At 42.2% G+C, this 15,460-nt stretch overlaps 2 protein-coding genes across 4 annotated transcripts in view; both read right to left on the bottom strand.

Annotated features, from left to right (window-relative positions):
* The window catches only part of LOC145335535 (protein phosphatase 1M-like), a 54,116-nt gene extending 52,314 nt beyond the window's left edge, over positions 1–1,802 (bottom strand). Inside the window, exon 1 of the mRNA XM_080181341.1 lies at positions 1,753–1,802. The gene's annotated coding sequence lies outside the window, so the exon portion shown is untranslated. The remainder of the gene's footprint in view (positions 1–1,752) is intronic.
* A 1,989-nt stretch (positions 1,803–3,791) lies between these two features.
* The window catches only part of twf2 (twinfilin actin binding protein 2), a 103,508-nt gene continuing 91,839 nt past the window's right edge, over positions 3,792–15,460 (bottom strand). For all 3 annotated transcript variants that reach the window (XM_080181369.1, XM_080181352.1, XM_080181361.1), the window contains 3 exons: positions 14,395–14,545; positions 12,294–12,415; positions 3,792–11,282 (listed from right to left, as the gene is read on the bottom strand). In XM_080181369.1, the coding sequence (XP_080037495.1) occupies positions 11,109–11,282; positions 12,294–12,415; positions 14,395–14,545 (447 nt within the window). In that variant the 3' untranslated portion in view covers positions 3,792–11,108. The remainder of the gene's footprint in view (positions 11,283–12,293; positions 12,416–14,394; positions 14,546–15,460) is intronic.

Genomic DNA, 15,460 nt, shown 5'->3' on the forward strand with positions numbered 1-15,460 from the left:
TGCTTGGCTGAACTGCAAAACTCACAACGGATTCAGATTTGATGCTTTAGAACACAGAACATAGAACACTGCAGCGCAGTACAGGCCCTTCGGCCCTCGATGTTGCGCCGACCAGTGGAACCAATCTAATGGCCCTCTAACCTAAACTATTCCAATGTTATCCATATGCCTAGCTGGAGTACTGTGTGCAGTTTTGGGCGCCGCACCTGCGCAAGGATATTTTGGCCTTGGAGGGAGTGCAGAGGAGGTTTACTAGGCTGATACCGGAGTTGAGGGGGTTGAGCTATGAGGAGAGGCTGAATAAACTAGGCTTGTACTCGTTAGAGTTTAGAAGAATGAGGGGAGATCTCATTGAGACGTATAAGATGATGAATGGGATGGATAGGATAGAGGTGGAAAGACTCTTCCCGCTCAAAAAAGACAGTAGGACTAGGGGGCACAGCCTCAAGATAAAGGGGGGGCGGTTCAGAACGGAGTTGAGGAGGAACTTCTTCACTCAAAGGGTGGTGAATCTCTGGAATTCTCTGCCCGTTGAAGTGGTGGAGGCTGCCTCGCTAAATATTTTTAAGAAGCGGGTTGATGGGTTTTTGATAAGAGAGGGGATTAAGGGTTATGGGGAGAGGGCGGGAAAGTGGAACTGAGCCACGACAGATCAGCCATGATCTTATTGAATGGCGGGGCAGGCTCGAAGGGCCAGATGGCCTACTCCTGCTCCTATTTCTTATGTTCTTATGTTCTTATGTTTGAACGCCCTTAAAGTTGGCGAGTCCACAACTGCTGCAGGCAGGGCATTCCACGCCCTTACTACCCTCTGAGTAAAGAACTTATCTCTGACATCTGTCCTATAATTACCACCCCTTAATTTAAAGCTATGTCCCCTCGTGTTAGCCATCACCATCCGAGGAAAAAGGCTCTCACTATCCACCCTATCTATCCCTCTGATCATCTTGTATGCCTCAATTAGGTCACCTCTCAACCTCCTTCTTTCTGATGAAAACAACCTCAAGTCTCTCAGCCTTTCCTCATAAGACCTTTCCACCATACCAGGCAACATCCTGGTAAACCTCCTCTGCACCCTTTCCAAAGCCTCCACATCCTTCTTATAACGCGGCAACCAGAACTGTACGCAATACTCCAAGCGCGGCTGCACCAGAATTTTGTACAGTTGCAACATGACCTCACGGCTCCGAAATTCAATCCCTCTACCAATAAAAGCTAACACACCGTACGCCTTCTTAACAACCTTATCAACCTGGGTGCCAACTTTCAGGGATCTATGCACATGTACACCGAGATCTCTCTGCTCGTCGACACTACCAAGAGTCCTTCCATTAGCCCTATATTCTGTACTCCTGTTACTCTTACCAAAGTGAATCACCTCACACTTTTCCGCATTAAACTCCATTTGCACCTCTCGGCCCAGCTCTGCAGCTTATCTATGTCCCTCTGCAAACAGTAACATCCATCCTCACTGTCTACAACTCCTCCGACTTTGGTGTCGTCAGCAAATTTACTAACCCATCCTTCTACACCCTCATCTAGGTCATTTATAAAAGTGACAAACAGCAGTGGCCCCAAAACAGATCCCTGAGGTACACCACTTGTAACTGAACTCCAGGTTGAATGTTTCCCATCAATCACCACCCTCTGTCTTCTATCAGCTAGCCAATGCCTGATCCAAACTGCTAAATCACCCTCAATCCCGTGCATCTGCATTTTCTTTAGGTGTCAAGGAAATATTTATAAACTCACAGAGAATAGCCGAGGAAATCAGCAATGGATACCGTAGAGCAGACTGCCTCCTGTCCTCATAACCAGGCAATAGTCCAAAAGGTCATTGGGACAAAACAAAATGTTCTGCATTCTTAAAACGCAAATTGCAACATAATTTCCATAAAAGTTAATTTTGTTAGAAAGACATGCATTTCTAGAGTTCATTTCGCAATCCCAGAGCGTTGAAAAGTACTTCAGAAGCAATTATGAACTTTCAAAATGCAGTCACTGATGTAATGCAGGAAAGTAGGCAGCCAGTTTACGCACAGCAACCTCCCACAAAACGTGATAATCAATCTGCCTCCACTGCTAAAAACTGGTGGGCAGTGCCGGGTGGGTCAGCTCAGGGACTCAGGGTGTGTTATTGACCCACTTTAATTAGTTAATGCTTTAAGTTTCATTTATGCTTCGGGTTTGTTTTGGCTGGTTCCCCCTTTTAAGGGATTGCCCTTCTTGCTTTCGCCCTCAGTTTGTTTTTTTTTCCAAAAAGAATGGCGGGTGGGTCAAAGTAGAGAGGCCAATTTTGAAATGGCGCCTTTGAAAGGCAGGAAGGCAAGTGTGGGGGGTGGGGTGATATCAATTGGGAGGGTTGGAGAGCTGTACATGTTGGGGCATTCCTTTCCCACCACGATGTGACACCATCTCCACTTATTCTTCCCCATGAGGCTGCCAAAGCCCCTCATATCCCCTCAATCCCTCCCTAGGTTGGCGGATCCCTTCCTGCCCTAATAGCCCAGGACTTGCTTATCTCTTTCTGGGATCCATTGCTTTTGTCCATGGAGATGCTTGTGGTTCTAGCAGCACCCACTGTTGAGTTCTGGCATTGCTGAGAGTAAGCACAGTAAGAAATCTCACAACACCAGTTTATTTGGTAGTAAATGCCACTAGCTGAAGGAGTGCTGCTCCTTCGTCAGGTGAGAGTTCTGCTCATAAACAGGGCATATAAAGGCACACACAGTTTACAGAATACTGATTAGAATGCAAGTCTTTACAGCTAATCTGCTATTCAAGACTTAAAGGTGCAGACAATGTGAGTGGAGATAGAATTAAGCATGGGTTAAAGAGATGTGTTTTGCCTCCAGACAGGACAGTAAGTGAGGTGTTGCAAGTCGCAGCTGGAGTACTGTGTGCAGTTCCACTTTCCCGCTTTCTCCCCATAACCCTTAATCCCCTCTCTTATCAAAAACCCATCAACCCGCGTCTTAAAAATATTTAGCGAGGTAGCCTCCACCACTTCAACGGGCAGAGAATTCCAGAGATTCACCACCCTTTGAGTGAAGAAGTTCTTCCTCAACTCCGTTCTAAACCGTCCCCCCTTTATCTTGAGGCTGTGCCCCCTAGTCCTACTGTCCTTTCTGAGCGGGAAGAGTCTCTCCACCTCTATCCTATCCATCCCATTCATCATCTTATACGTCTCAATGAGATCTCCCCTCATTCTTCTAAACTCTAACGAGTATAAGCCTAGTTTATTCAGCCTCTCCTCATAGCTCAACCCCCTCAACTCCGGCATCAGCCTAGTAAACCTCCTCTGCACTCCCTCCAAGGCCAAAATATCCTTGCGTAAGTACGGCAGCAGTTAAAATTACGGTGGATTTTTGATAATATGGAAGAGGAGTCTCGGAGTCAAAAACTGGGAGAATCTCGGAGTCAGCTAATCTCGGCTGGGAACATTGGCGGAGCTACAAATATTCGGTAACAACTTTTGACTAGGATCAGGGAAGTGATCTTTATTTCTCCCTCATATTGCTGTCAAATGACCCTTCAAGTGGAAGTGTGCAAATGTGAGGGTTAAATCAACTGCAATAACCTCGAAATAGAATAATATGTTAATGCTCAACTCATCAGGTGATTTGAGCTAGGTTCTGGAGTGAGTTGGATTTCAAGGAATAACGACCTTTATCAGGAACAGATAAAATAAGATTATAGCAATGATGCCAGTGGTTATGGAAAGATGTAAATTAATTGTTGGAAATAAGCCACAAGTACTCATTCACTTTGACTGAAGACAGAAGATGAACTAAAACTTGTAGAAACATTTATTATATAAGCATGAGTTTGTGCAATTCCTTTCAATGTAAATCGATCAACCAAGAGGAAATGCAACCTCTCAGATCTCACAGCAAGACCAGAGGTAACTTTTCCTTGAAAGTTGACTTGCGTAACTCAACTACAGAACATCTTCAACAGAGGCAGGCCAAGGAACATCACAAAACTATCTATTCACTGATGCTTCCTTTAGCATTTGGAAGAAATGATTTACAACAGTAACTGAAACACATTGTACAAGAGGGCACATGCAGAAAGCCTGATTAGTGTTGAAATCAACATTATCTGCTTGCTGCTTTTGGGTAAAGTTGGATATCCTTTCAAGGTTAAGAAATTGGAAACAAATAAAAAGCAAGCAAAGTTACTATAACTCCACAGATTACCATACACAAGAGCTGTTTACAATTTAAAATTTCTGAGAGAATGTTATATAGGTCCTGCTTGAAAGGACAAACCAGAAGAGGGCAAGTAGGGTATTTTTTAGAAGTAATCTGGAAGTTCAATTGTAATGTGCGGCTGAGTTTCTAGTTCACCTTGGACAGTGAGTTTCATCAATTGTGTGTGCAAGTGTATGTATGGATAGGTGAGCAACCTTCCTGGTGCATTGACCATAATGTGGCATTAAACTATCCTGGGTCATGAAATAAGCTGTTTGAGAATGGCATATATTTGAAACAACATAAACAACTTTATATATATATATATATATACCATTAACATAAAATGTCCCAAAGGTGCTTTACAGGGATATTAAAAAACAAGTATGATACCAAGCCACATACAACCAAAAGATGGTCATGGGGTAGGTTTAATGTGTATCTTTAAGGAAAAAAGCAAGGTAGCAAGGCCAAGAGGTGCAGGGAAGAGTATTCTAGTACTCGGGGACTAGGCAACTGAAGGCACGGCCACGAATGATTGAGTAATTAAAGGAATGAACATAACTTAAGGTTTTGGGGCTGAAGGAAATTACAGAGATAGAGAGGACAAGGACTGGGAGGGTTTTTGAGAACAAAGATAAGAATTTTAAAATCAAGATACTGTTTGACTGGGAGGCAATGTAGGTCAATGAACACAGGAGTGGCAGGGGAACTGAATCATGTTTAGACATGGCAACTGAGTTTTACATGACCGGGTTATGGCGGGTAGAATGTGGGAGGCCAGACTTGAGTGCATTGGAATTGTCAAGATGAGATAATGAAAGCAGGAATTAAAAGTTTCAGCAGCAGATGAGCTGTGACTAGGATCAGGGTCTGGTAACATTATGGAGGTGTAAATGGGCAGTTTAATGATGGCTCAATTCTGAGGCTAGAAGATGATCTTGAAGGTCACGTGACACAAAATTGTGATCAGATTGACTTAATCTCAGATTATTGCCAAAGACAGATAGTAGTTAGGAAAGGGAGTTTGGAGTGGAGGCTAAGAACAATGGCTTTAGCCTTCCCAATCCTTAATTGGAGGAACTTTCTGCTCATCCAGTATAGAAGTCAGGTAAGTAGTCTGCTAATTTAGCAGCAGAGGAGGAGTTGAGAGAGATAGTGGTGAGATCAAGCTGGGTGTTCTCCGTGTAGATGTAAAAACTAATAATAAAAAAAATGAAAATAAACTACATTTGAGAGACTGAGAGAAAATATCAAGTAAAAGTTCCTTCAGAGAAGAATAACTGAAAATGAAACTAATTAGGTCATATAAAGAAATCGGTTCATTTACATTTAAGTTTCATATAATCTTTACAATATCACTGACCTCCTATTGATGAAAAGCCATGATATATACATATTCAAATTGTCTGACCATTTATATTGAATAATGGGATGGAGAAGTAAGATTTTGCATTCTCTGAATTCAGTAATGTACTGTGAAAAAAATCAAATCAACGCTGTCCACATATTTATCAAACTACTTTGTCAGAAGTATAAGAAAGTACTGCAAACAACAGGATAAGGATTTCTAGGTTCCTTGATCCCCTGCCATAATAATCCCACAAATGGCATATTCCATTTTTCCAGGGTTTCTGCTGATCTTCCACTGACTGTATGACAGGAGGTTAAAGAAAATGCTACAGAAGCTTCAGATACTTATTTTTAATAACACAAAGTTTATTTATTAGTGTCACAAATAGGCTTACATTATCACTGCAATGAAGTTACTGTGAAAATCCCCGAATCATCACACTCCTGTTTGGGTGCACCGCGGGAGAATTTAGCATGGCCAATGCACCTAATCGGCATGTCTTTCAGACTGTGGGAGGAAACAGGAGCAGCTGGAAGAAACCCACACAGACACGGGGAGAACGTGCAGACGCAGCACAAACAGTGATCCAAGCCAGGAATTAAAACCAGGTCCCTGGCACGGTGAGACAGTAGTGCTAAGTCTGTGCCGCCCCAATTTGTAGGCGTTTTACCATTTTCAAACTTTTCTTTAACCTTTTGGATTTTGCTGCCACTGATGTGATGGCTGTGTTTTGCCAAGTGGCCTTGTGTCACATGGTAGAAGAGATGAGTTTGACGCTGAATTGGCAACTGATGAGAAATGATATTTCAATTGAAAAAATACCATTTTACAAGTATTCTGAATATATTGTCGTACAATAGTAAGTGAATTAATAGAATAAGACTGTATCAATGTTAAAGTATAATGAGAAGTTAAAAAATTAAATGAATGACAGTCAGTTGAGGTGTCAACTCAGATAGGTAGCACAGTGAAATTGATATAGATGTCACCACAGGTATTAAACAAAGAGAGAAGAATTCAGAGGCTTCGGAGTGACCTGGGCTGAATGTCAATTTTTTTTCTGCACCAACCCTCCATCATTCAGAAGACTTATTGTGCCAACAGATTTTTAAATATCCAAATGCAGCCTACTTTATAGCAATTGAGTCATCGAATTATTTGTTCCCCAAATATTTGAACAGAAAACATGTTGATATATAAATGAACAGGTTTAAGATGTAAATATTTGAATAAATGGGTATTATCATCAGCCAGTGTGATAATAAATGCAATCCACTCACGATCAAATGTAGTAGCTCAGCTTCTGTGTCCTCTCATCATGAGCACGCCCTCCCAGAAAGCCCAGTAATGTTGGTATTTTTATGACATCCCACTCTCTGAAGATTCCTTGTAAACTACCTCGGATGAGAGGCTGGGCAAACAACTTGTTGCTGTAACTGACCACTTGGGAATACCCAAGAGCAGCCTAAAGGATGGCTTTGTCTCACCCTGAGACTGTCAAAGCACATGCACAAAGGATAGGACTGCATGGGGATTATGTGAAGGAAATGCATATCTTGCTATCCTGCCAAATAACTAGTGTATGGCAATAAACAAGAGAAAGCACAATAATACCATGTGCTGAATCTGCTGTCAGATCATGCCTTTCTGCTGGTTCCACACTTCTGGCCCAAATCTCCAAATTGGGCCTTTTCATAAACGCAGACCGTACTTGTTCTGGGAATCCTTTGTAGGACAGGATTATTAAAGGAAAGCCAATAAATTATTATCCCTTTTTACTGCAATAGCTGCCATATTTTTGGAAGTCTTTGTTCATTAACACAGTGAAAGGCTTTGGGACATTGCACAGCTTTTCTGTATTAATGACTGAGATATGTGGGTATGGTGGCAAGGCAGTAGCAGCTGGGTAGGGGTGGCAAAGTGGTGAGGTCCAGTAAGGCCAAGTCAGGTTAGGTTCAGGGAGGGGATTTAGAGAGTTGGGGATAGTTGGATGTCAGGCTGGAGGCTTGAGGGTTTGATGGGGGAGGGATCAATTGTATAGTTATCCCCGAAGGAGTTAGAATTGGTTCTTTTCAGTCTAACTTTTCCTGGATAATTATCCAAGTATGCGAGTCAGAATCCCCTGAAATTTCTGACTCTAACTCAAGAGTAGGAGACATTTTGAGGGCTCTTGATCTGGTGAATTGCCTATTGGAAGCTGAAACTTGATAAATGATAATCTAATGAAAGAGATATTTCCATTTGGTCTCAACCAAATGTTTCTCAACCAAAGAAGATATTGCAAGATTATTTTACAATCCTGGGGTGTGGGCATCCAATTTCTTTCCATCGCTAATTACTTTAGAGAAGATGGTGCTAAAATGCCTTCTTAAACTTCTGTAGTCGATGTGGTCAGCGCTATTAGGTAGGGTGTTCCAATATTTTGACCCAATCATGAAATATTTCCAAGTCAGAATGGTGTGAGACTTGGGGAAATTGCAGATTGTGGTGTTCCTATATGCCTTGTTCTACTGGTGTCAGAAGTCTGAGGTTTGCAATGTGCTGTTGAAGGAGCCTTGGTGAGAAACTGCACCACATTTTATAGGTAGCACACACTACAGCCATAGTATGTCAGTGATGGAAGGAGTAAATGTTTAAGATGCTGGATGGCGTGCCAATAAAGTGGGCTGCTTCAGTTTGGAATATGTCAAGGGACTTGACAATTGTTTGGAGTTTCTCTTGGAGAAGCAAATACCTGTTGCCATGGTATTTATATGCCTGGTAAAGTTTCTGGTCAGTTGTGACCATCAGGATGATGTTGAGGTTTCAGCGATGATAATGCCATTGAGTGTCATGGGAATATGGTTACTCTGACTTGTTGAAGATGGTCAGAACCTGGTATTTGCAAACATTCCCATTTCTGACCTCATCTTGGGAGAGAAGACCACTGAAGCAGCAGCTGATGACAGTTCCGCCTAGAGCACTGCTCTGAGGAAGTCCTGCAATGATGTCCTGGGCTGAGACAGTTGGCCTCCAACAACTAAAAATCTATCTTTGTTTTAAGTACGACTCCAAATTTCCCCCTGATTCTCATTGACTTCAATTTTCCAAGGGCTCCTTGATGTTACAGTCAAATGCTGCCTTGATGTTAGGGGGAGCAGGGGGGTCATTCTCACCTCACCTCTGGAATCCAGCTCTTTTGTCCATGTTTGTGATGAGATCTAGAGCTGAGTGGGTATGAAGAAACCCAAACTGACCATTAGTAAACATATTATTGATGAGTAACTACAATTTAATAATACTGTTGATTACACTTCTATCACTTTGTGGACAATTATGATGGTTTGGCTGGAGTACTCTTAATTCCCCAGTCTTATTCCAAATACATTTTATGATTTTTAAAAAAACATTCATATTTACCACTGGGAGTTCAGGTGACACAAGTTAATGTTCTTGCAACACCTTATAAAAGATCTCATTAATTCTGTACTCATTGGCGTTTAGAAGGATGAAGGAAGATCTTACTGAAACTTACAGGATACTGCAAGGCCTGGATAAAGTGGACATGGAGAGGATGTTTCCACTGGTAGGAAAGACTGGAACCAGAGGGCACAACTTCAGGCTAAAAGGACAATCCTTCAAAACAGAGATGACGAGGAATTTCTTCAGCCAGAGTGGTGAATCTGTGGAACTCTTTGCCGCAGAAGGCTGTGGAGGCCAGGTCATTGAGTATGGTTAAGACAGAGACAGATAGGTTTTTGATTAAAAAGGGGATCAGAGGTTATGGGAAAAGGCAGGAGAACTGGGATGAGAAAAATATCAGCCACGATTGAATGGCAGAGCAGACTCGATGGGTCGAGTTGCCTAATTCTGCTCCTTGTCTTATGGTCGAAGTGGCAAATCCCCACTTTCACATCAATACAATTCCACTGGACAATAGGATCGGTGTTCTTAATCAATATGTGACCGACTGTATTTCAATGGATACTTAAACAGCGTAACACACTAAAGACTTGCCCACACACCTAGGCAGATATTCTGCCTGGAGCAACTAATGAGTATTACAGATTTTAAAGCTGATGTGATTTACACAAGTTAAAATTCATTTATTATCTTTTAGAAATGGTCAGAATTCTACATTATAAAGAACTGCCGGTGAAAGGCGCAGACACGGCCTCACTGATGTACACCATTTCATCGATTGCAACCTAAATTCACCTTTGGATTAACTTCAATCAATTAGTTCCAGTGCTATGGTTCTCGTCCCACAGACACCACAGCTATAAATTCAGATATATTCCCTATCTATAGCTATATCAAAGCAAAGTGCATTTTGTGAATTAACTTACAGTACCACAACATGAGTAAAAACTTACACTCCTCCAACAACAAAAAAAAATACAAACAAAGAATCGGGGGAGAGGTTTGAATCAGATTCCAGTGAACACTGTGATCCAAATTCCTGCTCCCCTAGTGTACAGAACTCTAATATACAATAGGTAAATATGGATGACATGCCAAACTGGCCTACACTGGGCACCTGTCCCTTTGAAAATAAAACAGGAAGTTATTTTCCACTCTAACCAAAACTTCACGTGTACAGCAAAGGGTAAAGAGTAAAACAGAGCTGGGAGCAACTCCACAGACCACTGTTTTCATGCAAACATTTGCTTTCTGGTGATGGTGTCTGTGCCCATTTTCCACGTTATGTATTCCAGCTCCCTCACAACCTGCTGGAAGAGTATGAGTTTAATTCCTTGTGGTGAGTGTACACCAGCAAATCTGAGGAGTGGGAGGTCAAGCAGGAGGTGATGGATTTAACCCCCTATCAGGTTGTCGCAGGGGTTAAGTATCAGAATCACTGGCACTGTAGATTGGCTTCCCAATGGCCTATTGCTGATTTGCACACTAGCCTTTTGAAGTTGCCGACGTATTTGGAGGAACCTTTATTTGGAGATTTTCAAAATCAATTACTACCACAGATAATGCAAATTTTGGACGCACTTCTGAACTCGAACAGCATGTAGTGTTTGTAAGAAAATAGTTTCAGTTTCCCCCACTTATTGTCATTCAAATTAGTGATTAATTTTCGTTTCTTTTGGTCACATCTTGAAAAGCACCACACTAGATTCACCCCCACCCCATCCAGGTGGGAACCTGATAGAGTGTCAGTTGTGTCCCTTGGGATAGGGATAATTGTAGTGTGTTTGGTAGTGGGGAGGTCATATGGTTCCCAACTGAACCGGATCCCATCTGTAAGTGAGATATGCAACTGGTTTGTGTTGTTGTCATGTAAAGCAGCCAGTGACTTACGGCTGCTACGAAACTGTGCCAATTATTGTGTGTTTCTCGGATGACAACATGACAGACCTTGTACAAATCAAAAACTCTCACAAATATTCTGTGAAAAGCTGTCAGCAAACAATTAAAACTCAAAAAGGTGCTTTGTGTATTTTGGGAAAAAAAAGGGCAAAAAAGAAATGAGGTTCAACTCATAAATTGATATTCTAATGTAAATTTTAAATTCACTGTTAAAAAGTAGAAAGTTCAAAGTCCCTTATGCCTGGCGGTCTTTATTTCTAAACATCCTCTCCGTTTTCCGCATCGCCACCTCCTTTGATAATCCGCTTCATCCCACGCTTTCCGGCAGGTCCCTTGGGCTTTGCAAACGCTTGTTTGAAGGCATGCTGTTTAGGGTGGACTTCTTCATAAAGAAAGTCAGGTGTTAGCTCTTCACCATTATCTATCTCGATCTGTAAAAGTACAATTTCAAAATGGCCGTCTTATTCAAAATTAAAGTTTATTTATTAGTCACAAGTAAGGCTTAACATTATCGCTGCAATGAAGTTCCTGTGAAATTCCCCTAGTCGCCACAGTCTGGCACCTGTTCAGGTCAACGCACCTAATAGCACGTCTTTCAGAATGTGGGAAGAAACCGGAGCACCCGGAAGAAACTCACGCAGACACGAGGGGAACGTGCAGACTCTGCACAGACAGTGACTCAAGCCAGGAATCGAACCTGGGTTCCTGGCGTTGTGAAGCAGCAGTATTAACCACTGTGCTAACCAGTTGCATTGTGAACCGAGCAATCTGTGCTTACAGTACCACACAAAAATTTGAAAAGCATTTAAATTGACTATTCAGACTGGTTTTAAAATAGTAAACTAATCTTGAAGCTCAACTTTGTCACCTTTCTTGGTATCTTTCGACCCACATTCTCTCCAACTTAAAGTCCACTGTGTGTTACTTCTGTAACATAACTTTCTTGACCTCTGCCTACACCCAACTAGCAGCAAACTCCAAAGTATTTGCCCAGTGATATGCCAGGCAAGGAGCTGGGCAGCATTCCTGGCAGGCCTACAGACCACTCTTTCCTTCTTGCGTGGCGGTACAAGCAAAGGCTGTCCTGTAAAGGAATTCCTCCTTGTTGCCCTCAAAGTGGCACCTGGCTGTCATTTCTGTTTGTTTAAAATTTTACAAAGGTTGGTGAAGTACCCTTTTGGTACCCTCTATCACAGCCTGCTGTTCCTCATAAGCAGGAAGGCCTCCGATAGGTCCTCCAGCATTGAGAGCCACTATCCTTAATTCGATACAGAACGTTTGTCCTCCGTGCAATTAAGAAGCAGCCTTTGTAAGAATCCCAGGTCAGTGACTGTTTCCCCCTGGGAGGGGGCCTGGAAGAAGATCAGCTCCTGTTTCCCAGCACAAAATAAAAAAAAAAAAATCACCCCCCGGTATCTGCAGACACACATGTACGTGGATACCTTTTTGACAACTTTCAGTTGTAGCTGTTGTTCTGCCACGTCTAGTAGCGGTCCCTTACAGCTGGAGTACAGCATGCGATCTTTAATACCACATTTGTATCCTGGCATGGAGTAGATAAATACTGTGGGAAGAAAAATAATAAATTCAACCCATAACAGGTGAGTTGTAGATGTGCGCCAGCCTGGAGTTATGTCCCATTTCTGCCCACTATAGCTCCCTCACTGAACATGAACAATTTTATACAATCCTGTATTTTTGCTTTTCTGAGAGGTGTTAGGACAAGGCATAGTTGAAGCTATTTCTAATAGTGGATGTGGTGGGTAAAATGGACAGGGAAAGTGAACAATGAAAGAAAGCTTTATGTTTCAATGGAAGAATATACCATATAGATGCACTGTTGCATCTGGCTGGCATTAACAGACTGCAATTTCATTCAATATTTCAGCTCACTTCCAGGAGCAGATTTGGCAATTTACGGTTTTTTTAAAAAAAAATCATTCATGGGATGTCGCTGGCTAGTTCAGCATTTATTGCCCATCCCTAATTGCCTTTGAGAAGGTGGTAGTGAGATGCCTTCTTCAACCCTTGTAGTCCACGTGGTGTAGGTATACCCACACTGCTGTAGGGATGGAGTTTAAGGATTTTGACCCAGCGACAGTGATAATTTAAACCTTTTGAATACAGTGATTCATTACAATTCACTTTACATTGTACATAGATACACAAAAATGCATTAATTTTCTGTATAGTAAACTGTATGAAATGTAGGCTCTGTCACTGAGTTAAGATTGGTATTTAATAGTTGCTGGATAATATTAATGCAGATGAAGAAGTACAGCGTAAATGTCGGGGGGGGGGCAGGGAGCAGGTAAACTGTAATTAACATTTTTTAAACCATCAGCAATGGTTGAGCAGGTTGATTTCACTTCTTGTTGTCCTTCTGAACCATCTGGACAGGGGAATCTCATCTGGGTAAGGGTTGGAATGACCTCAGTACCCACTAGCAAGAGAGGAAAATCAGGTATGTTAACCACCGGAGTACCTGCTAAACAGCAATTGCAAGGTGCAGATAGGCTGGGAAGTGATGCCCCTATCCCAAGGTTGAATCATTTGCCAATGCTGACTCATAGAATCCTGACAGTGCAGGAGGAGGCCATTTGGCCCATTAAGTCTGCACTGACAACAACTCCCTCCTTGAAGGGAGTGCAGAGGAGGTTCACCAGGCTGATACTGGAGATGAGGGGGTTGGACGATGAAGAGAGACTAAATAGACTAGGTCTGTACTCGTTGGAGTTTAGAAGGATGAGGGGGGTCTTATAGAGACGTATAAGATAACGATGGGGATGGATAGAGTAGAGGTAGAGAGATTCTTCCCGCTTAGAAAGGATAGCAGGACTCGAGGGAACAGCCTCAAGGTAAGTGGGGGAGCAGTTTAGATCAGAGTTGAGGAGGAACTTCTTCAGTCAAAGGTTGGTGAATTTCTGGAATTCTCTGCCCGTTGAAGAGGCGGAGGCTTCCTCACTAAATATATTTAAGTCACGGGTAGATAGGTTTTTGACGGACAGGGGAATTAAGGGTTATGGGGAGAAAGCGGGAAAGTGGAACTGATCCACTTCAGATCAGCCATGAAGGCTTGAAGGGCTGGATGGCCTACTCCTGCTCCTATTTCTTATTTTCTTATTAACAATCCCATTCCAGGCCCTATCCCAACAACTCTACACATTTACCCCTCTAATCACTCTAACCTACACATCCCGGGACACTAAGAGGCAATTTAGCATGACCAATCAACCTAACCGGCACATCTTTGGACAGTGGGAGGAAACTAGAGCACTCGGAGGAAACCCACACAGACATGGGAGAACGTGCAGACTCCTCACAGTGACACAAGCCAGGAATCAAACCCAGGTCCCTGTTGCTGTGAAGCATCAGTACTAACCGCTGGCCATTGTGCCACCCACTTTGTCTCAGTTTGTTTATGAAGCACGGGCAGGCACTTTGGGTGAGAGAGTAGAGATTACTATGAGAGGAGGGAAGAGCAGCAAGTAAATAAAAACCAGAAAAACCCAGAATGTTTCAGTTATACATTTCTGAGCTTACCAACAGACTCTAAGTAGTCCCCCTCATGTGAGTGCTTATAGAGGAAGAAATGATAGCGAGCAGCGTTACTTGGGATTCTCTTTGGCAAATCAAGGATGTCAGTGACATCTGTGTGAACCAAGTTGATAGTTTCCTTCTCTATATCCAATTTCTGAGGAGTGGAGGAGAAAGAAATGTAAAAAAGTTAGCAATTGGTCCAGCTAAACACATACTTTATAACAGAATATCTTGTAAAAAGTTCTGTGAAGGGTACATAAAATAAGCCCGTTTTCTCAACATATCCTAAGCAACTGAGCATAGTAGCAAAGAATGACAGAGCACAGGAGATCACTCAGCCTACTGAACTTGTCCTGCTATCCCAGCCCTTTTCTCATTGACATTTAATGGAAAGACTGCAGGGCAGTGTGCGCAGTGAATACAGAATACTGCATTGAAAGAAGTAACCAATCCACTGATTCCATAGCTACCCTCATTACATTTCCTCCCAAATGTATCCTACAAGGATTTTATTCCATTCTCCAGGCTCCTCTGTCTCTGTTGCATCTATTCCAACTATACCACTCTTCATACCAGTACTCCTGCAATGTCTTCCCTTTTCCTCAACTGACATCTAAGCACTCACTTCCCATTCCGTGTCACCTTCCTATGCGAATACAGGAGATGTGACAGCTACTCATTTACCTCCTCTCTTTCCACTGTCTAGGGCTCCAAACACTTTTTCCAGGTGAAATAGCAATTTACAGCTCTACTTCTATACTTTATAGTATAGCTGTACTTTGCATTCATTGTTCATGATGTGGTGTCCTTTACACTGGGGAGATCAAATGCAGACCGGGTGATTACTTTGCAGAACATCTCTGTTCAATCTCACATTTCTAGCATTTTTTGTATTTATTACAAGTTATGTCTGTACATATCATAGGAAAACACCAGGAAGCAGTATGTTAACAAATGTATTGCTGTAAGTGAGAACGTGATAACTCTTCTATTTTTGTGATATATGGCCATCAAAGCAAAAGTCTTTTTTTAAATTCATTTGTAGGACATGGGCGTTGTTGAATGGCTA

Source organism: Carcharhinus amblyrhynchos, chromosome 3 (genome assembly GCF_965287045.1).
Source record: "Carcharhinus amblyrhynchos chromosome 3, sCarAmb.v2.hapA, whole genome shotgun sequence".
NCBI lineage: Eukaryota > Metazoa > Chordata > Chondrichthyes > Carcharhiniformes > Carcharhinidae > Carcharhinus > Carcharhinus amblyrhynchos.